The 6,536-nt window shown below is 44.3% G+C and overlaps 1 protein-coding gene across 2 annotated transcripts in view; it reads right to left on the bottom strand.

Moving 5' to 3' along the window:
* The window catches only part of MTRF1L (mitochondrial translational release factor 1 like), a 43,067-nt gene that overhangs the window by 13,973 nt on the left and 22,558 nt on the right, over positions 1 to 6,536 (bottom strand). For both annotated transcript variants that reach the window (XM_019527542.1, XM_019527541.1), the window contains 2 exons: positions 5,107 to 5,270; positions 1,095 to 1,212 (listed from right to left, as the gene is read on the bottom strand). In XM_019527542.1, coding sequence (XP_019383087.1) covers positions 1,095 to 1,212; positions 5,107 to 5,270 — 282 coding nt within the window. The remainder of the gene's footprint in view (positions 1 to 1,094; positions 1,213 to 5,106; positions 5,271 to 6,536) is intronic.

Here is a 6,536-nt window from a genome sequence, read left to right as displayed (position 1 = left end):
CCACCTGTATGATCAGGGACTTGCAAGACAAGCCATATATGAGGAGAGGCTGAGGAACTTGGGCCTCTTTAGCCTAGAAAAGAGAAGGTTGAGAGGGGACTTGGTAATGGGAGTACATCAAAAACTCGGTAAACAGCTGTTCACCAGTGCACCCCCAGGGAAAGACCAGGAGGAATGGATACAAACTCCTGGAAGGCTGCTTCAGGCTCAATTCCAGGAAAACCTCCTTCACGGGCAGGGGGTCCAGACTGGAATAAACTCTCTCTAGGAATGGTGCAGTACCGGTGCCTGGAAATCTTACAAAGGAGACTGGACAGTCACCTCACTGGGGTCACTTGACCCCAGTTGTCTTTCCTGCCTAGTGCAGGGGGACTAGACCCAATGATCTACAAGTTTCCTTCCAGCCCTTAACAATCTATGAACTGCTGAATAAGCGGAATTGTATTTGGTCTTACATGTCTAGAATATATATTTTGACAGCTAGGCAAGAATGGAGTTGTGCAGGTTCTTTATGGTTTAGACAAGATGATTACATTGAATATTGTAGACAACAGGGAGCTAGTGGAAGAACAGAGGAGTAAAATCATCCAATTTAAAGGAGAGGACAATAGTCTTAGCATCTGCATTTTGCATATTTTGTCAGTATGAATGGCACACAAGGAGGTTAATGCCACGCCCTCTTCCCCCTTATCCAATGCTGAATTTCAAGTGTAACTGCTGTTTAGCAAGCAAATCAGTGGAGGGGTTCAGAGTAACAGCAGTGTTAACCTCTGCATGCTGGCCATGTCTACATAGCAGCTCTGGGAGCTGCAGCAAGTAGCTGTTGTCCTCCTTATTAAAGCATCCTTTTAAAATTTCATTTAAAAAATTGATTTTGAAAACCCAACCCTTGAAAAAGTTTTACAAATAGCATGTTTAAATCATGTTGCCTCCCAATACTAATACCTGTTATTAAAAAAATAATAATTATCTAGTAAAGAACAGAACCACAACTTTATAGCTTTTTGACCCTTCAAATTCATATGCTGTGTCCATTTTAGTTATGAAAACTTAATACAGAATCTGCAATGTAAATAACAGGAATGTACAGATACCTGTCGGAATATGGACAATCCGCACAGCGCTCTCTGTTTTATTTACATGCTGGCCTCCAGCTCCACTGGCTCGCTTAGTTTCAATCCGTAAATCTTTCGGATCAATAGACAGATTAATCTGTGAATGGAAAGAAAGAGGAAAAAAACCACAAAAAAGACAACTTCTAAATGTGCATAATTTAAACAGATCATTTAAATAGATTAAAACTACTCTGAGTTGATGAGGACTGCACTGTGACAAGCCACTTATCTGCAGTATAATAATCCCAGTCAAGCTAACAAGAGGTGAAGATCAACACAAGATTAATTCTCAGCTAGTTTTACACTGTTAGTTCAGCAGCACCCAAAAGGAAGTGAAATGTTCAGCCAGCTATTATGGGAAAAGGAAAATATAGATTATACAGAGAACGTGTATGTGAATAAAATCTCTGAGTTAGATAGTCGCAAAGAGTTTGGTTTCAATTTGTGTCAGGCATACAGAGATTCCTACATCAAGCCTCTTTTGATGTCCACTTAGGAAGAAACAAAATTTAGATGACTGATTTCCAAAATATTCTCCCTTTTCATCTACCACATTTTTTGTTTCCTACTTCAGTAATACTAAGTATTTTTCTAGATTTGCAATAGACAGACTTCAGTTTTAAATATTTTTAATAAGACAGTCTAGTATTTATGCAGCCCAGCAAAGACAAGCTAAAGTGATTTAAAACCATAAAAAATTTGGGTTGGAAGAGACCTCAGGAGATCATCTCAATCCACTACTCAAAGTAGGACCAGACCCAATTATACCATCCTAGCCAAGGTTTTGTCTAGTAAGGTCTTAAAAACCTCCAAGGATGGAGATTCAACAACCTCGCTGGGTAACCTGTTCCAGTGCTTTACTATTCTCCATATGAGAAAGATTTTCTTACTATCCAACCTAAACTTCCCTTGCTGCAACTTGAGGACATTGCTTCTTGTTCTGTCACCTGCCACCGCTGAGAACAGTTTAACTCAGGGGTGGGCAAAATATGGCCAGGTAACTGGATCAGCCTTGCAGCTGCCCCCATGGCATTCTGCATGGGCCCAAGACCTGCCTGCTCATGATGGGGCAGCCTGCACCAGGTCCTTGCTGGCGCTGGTGGCCCAGCCCCAGTCCCAGCCAGTGTGAGCAGCTTCCAGCAGGACTGTTCCCAATGCAGCTGCAGCTGTGTGCTGCTCTGCTCCCCCCTGCCTCTACTGGTGGTTCCTGCTCTTGCTGCAGTATGCTGTGCTGCTCCAGATGAGCAGCTTCAGTCAGGAGGCTCCTGCCCCACTGCATGGAGCTCCAGCTCCCAGTTTCCACAAGAAACTACAGGCGCCACCCAACTGAAGCTGTTTGTCTGGAGTGGCACAGCATAGTGCAGCAAGCGCAAAGTCAGGACCAGGAGCCACCACCGAAGGCAGGGGGGGAGCAGAACAGCACACAGCCAGGCTGGGCCATGGGCACTAGTGGGAGCACAGCACAGGACTCTCCAGTGTGAGTGGGAGGGGCTCGGCGAGCCCTGATGCATGCACCCCTGCCCCCCCACTCTCCTCATTCATCTCAGGCTCCCAGGATCTAGAACCCAGGCAGGACCCCTCCACTTCCCTACACCCACACCCCAAGTCTCCCAGAGCTGTCACTGCCCCATGATCCAGCCCCATGATCCCAGCCTCACTCACCCCGTCCCACTCCTGAATACTTCTCTCCACCCACTCGCAGCCTCAGAAGGAGTTTGGGTGAGTTGTTGGGGGAGATGAGGTACTGACCTGGCCCATGACAGCTCATCCAAACTCCCTATGTGGCCCTTGGTCCCAAATAATTGCCCACCCCTGGTCTAGCTTTATCCTCTTTGGAACCACCAGGTAGTTGAAGGTTGCTATTAAATCCTCTCTCAGTCTTTTCTTCTTCATACTAAAATAAGCCTAGTTCCCTCAGCCTCTCCTCAGAAGTCACGTGCCCCAGCCTCTTAGCCATTTTCACTGCCTTCTGCTGGACTCTCTCCAATTTGTCCACAACCTTTCTGTAGTGGGAAGCTCAAAACTGGACACTGCTTCAGATGCTGCCTCGCCAGTGCTGAATAGAGGAGAAGACTTACTTCCCTTGATCTGCTGTCCACGCTCCGACCAGTGCAACCTAGTATGCTGTTAGCCTTCTTGGCAACAAGGGCACACTGCTGGCACATATTTAGCTCATTGTCCATTGTAACCCCCAGTCCTTTTCTGCAGGACTGCTGCTTAGCCAGTCTGTTCCCAGCCTGTAGCACTGCATGGGATTGTTCTATCCTAAGTGTAGGATTTTGCATTTGTTTTTACTGAACCTCATGAGATTTCTTTTGGTCTAACCCTCCAATTTGTCTAAGTCTCTCTAAATCCTAGTGCAACATATCTACTTCCTCAAGCTCAATGTCATCTGCAAACTGGCTGAGGGGGCTCTCTACCCCATTTTCCAAGTCATTGATGAAGATATTGAACAAAATTGGCCCCAGGACTGACACCTGGGGCACTCCACTTAATACAAGCTGCCAACTAGATATCAAGCTGTTGATTATTAGCTTCTCAGCCTGATGATCCAGCTAGTTTTCTATCCACCTTACAGTTCATTCATCCAACCTGTATGTCCTTAGCTTGCTTGTCAGAACATTGTGGGAGACTATATCAGAAGCCTTGCTAAAGCCAAGATACGTCACGTCCACTGCTCTACTTGGATCCATAGAGCCAGTATGTCATCAATCATGGAAAGCAGTCAGGTTGGTCATGTATGACTTGCCGTTGGTGAATTTATGTTGATTACTCCTAATCACCTTCTCCTCCAAGTGCTTAGAAATTAATTCCTTGAGGAGCTGCTCCATGATTTTTCCAGGAACTGAGTGAGATAAGACTGATTGGTCTGAAGTTCCCCAAAATCTCCTGTTTCCCTTTCTTAAAGCTAGACACTATATTTGCCCTTTCCCAATCATCCAGGACCTTTCCCAATTGCCACGAATTTTCAAAGGTAATGGCCAGCAGCTCTGCAATCACATCAGCCAAATCCCTCAGCACCTTTGGGTGCACTGTGTCCGGCCCTATGAACTTGTACATGTCCAGCTTTTTAAAATAGTCCCTAACCTGTTCTTTCACCACTGTTGGCCATTCATTTCCTCCCTAAACTGCACTGCCAGGTAAAGTAGTCTGGGAGCTGACTTTGCCTGTGAAGACTGAGGTGAAAAAAAATACTTCAGCCTTTTCTGTACCATCTGTCTTCACCATCAATAAGGGACCCACACTTTCCCTAATTTTCCTCGTTACTGACACACTTGTGGAAACCCTTCTTGTTACCCTTCATGTCCCTTGATAGTTGCAACTCCCATTGTGCTTTGGTCTTCCTGATTTCATCCCTGCATGCCCAAAGCAATACTCTTATACTTCTCCCTAGTTGTTTGTCCAAGTTTCCACTTCTTGTAAGCTTCCTTTTTGTGTTTTATCTTGCTGAAGAGTTCGTTGCTATGCCAAGCTGGTCTTCTGCCATACTTGCTAGTCTTCCTGAGCATTGGGATGGTTTATTCCTGTGCCCTCAATAAAGTTTCTTTAATATACAACCAGCCTTCCTGGACTCCTTCCTGGACTCCTTCTCCCCACCCCCACCACAACTGGGCTCTCAGGGGATTCTACCCATCAGTTCCTTAAGTGAGTCAAAGTCTGTTTTTCTGAAGTCCGGTCTAGTCTTACAAAATAATTCCCCAGATATGGAAAAGAAAAATTATAAGTGAGCTCTCAAGAATTAGTTACCTATTTTTGTTTATGAGTGAAGATTTTGAGAACCACAAATACACATACTTATAGGTGCCACATCCTGTGCTGTAGCTCAGCTGGACATAAATAATGAGCACAATGTGACTCAGCACTTTAAAAACCAATAAGGACACAAGAAGGATACAACATGTAAATTGGAAATGTTTTACAACACAGCTTCTGAGACTGTAGGGAATGGCCACTGCTCACAGCAAAGTTAATTATATTTAAGTTCTCTTACCTCAGTGGGTTGGGGCAATATTGCAACAGACATTGTGCTGGTATGAATACGTCCCTGCTTCTCTGTCTTTGGCACTCGCTGAACACGATGCACTCCTCCTTCAAACTTCAGGTTCTTGTATGCTTCAGGACCTGCTATGCTGGCTACTGCATGTCTCAAGCCACCTTAAAAGAAAAAGAGAAAGCAGCCTTGAGTGGACAGTTCAGGATAGTTACATTAAAATGTTAAAAAAACCCTCCTTAGATGTGACCAACACTTGTTCTTGTATAAAAATTAGGCATAATTAAGCAGGTCAAGCTGTGCACGAACCCGATAATTAAAAAAACCCTCCTCATTAGGAAAACTGCATTCTTGATACCCCAAATATTTTAAAGCAGTGGTGTTCAACTGATCCAGTCCTCAAGACTCCCCATGAATTCAGAAGTGTGGCAGTGGGGGAACAGTGGCAGCATTAACGGCTGTGGTTTCTAGAACCATAGCAATCAATACTGGCACCACTACCCAACTGCCAAAACTCCAAACCTATGGGAAACACTGGGGGCTTGATGATGTGGCTTCACATGCCAGATTACACCAGTGCATGGGGTTACATCCACAGACTGATTATGGGTGCCAACCCCATGCCAAATCAGGCCTGCTGACTGACTCCATGCCACTCAGCTGGCCTGCAGCACCAGAAGGTTGAACACCTTTGTTCTACAGCTCGTTTCCTTTCTGTGCATGTGTCTTGTACTAGGAAAGATCAAGAACACTAATTAGTCAGTGAGGAGGCAGGCAATTTCTCTTTCTACCCAAGTGTTCTATGACATTTACAAAGGATTATTTTATTTATTTATCTTTGGTTTTAGTTAACTTTCTTTCACAACACACACATATATGTACATATACATACATATATACAAATATGCCCAACTTTAATATTATACTTTTTTTCCACTTCCCCTTTCCGGTTCTCTCTCTCTTCCTTTTTCTGCATCTTTCTTCATTGCCTTTGGCATGGATGTGGAAAAAGGCTTCCTATTTCCTTTCCCATTACAAGGGTCAATAATGAAATAGTTAACAAAGATAGTGAAATGTCATAGCTAGAATGCTATGGTTTAGAATTAACATTCAACAGACAGTAAAAGGGGTTCATACCTTTTAACACCATCATTTTAAGTTATCAAAGACTCCAGAAGACCTCACTGCAATCAAATTACCTACCGTCGACTTCCTTGCTCATGAAGCTGGACCCCAAGGGCTGTGACCAAGTTTTCAAGTACCCATCAGTGAAGAATGTAATGAAAAACAGTTGCATGGAAGGGTCCAGGTTTTTAAGGTTGACCATGATGGAGCAGACAAACAGCGCATGGAGCACTTTGAGGGTCCCTCGACTGTGCAAAACCCAAGCCTGCCTTGCACTTCTCTAGTTCCAATAAAGCCGAGTCAGC

This window comes from Gavialis gangeticus, unplaced genomic scaffold, assembly GCF_001723915.1.
Source record: "Gavialis gangeticus isolate Ggan-Ray unplaced genomic scaffold, GavGan_comp1, whole genome shotgun sequence".
NCBI classification, from domain to species: Eukaryota; Metazoa; Chordata; order Crocodylia; family Gavialidae; genus Gavialis; species Gavialis gangeticus.
This window is presented reverse-complemented; position numbering and strand designations above follow the sequence as displayed.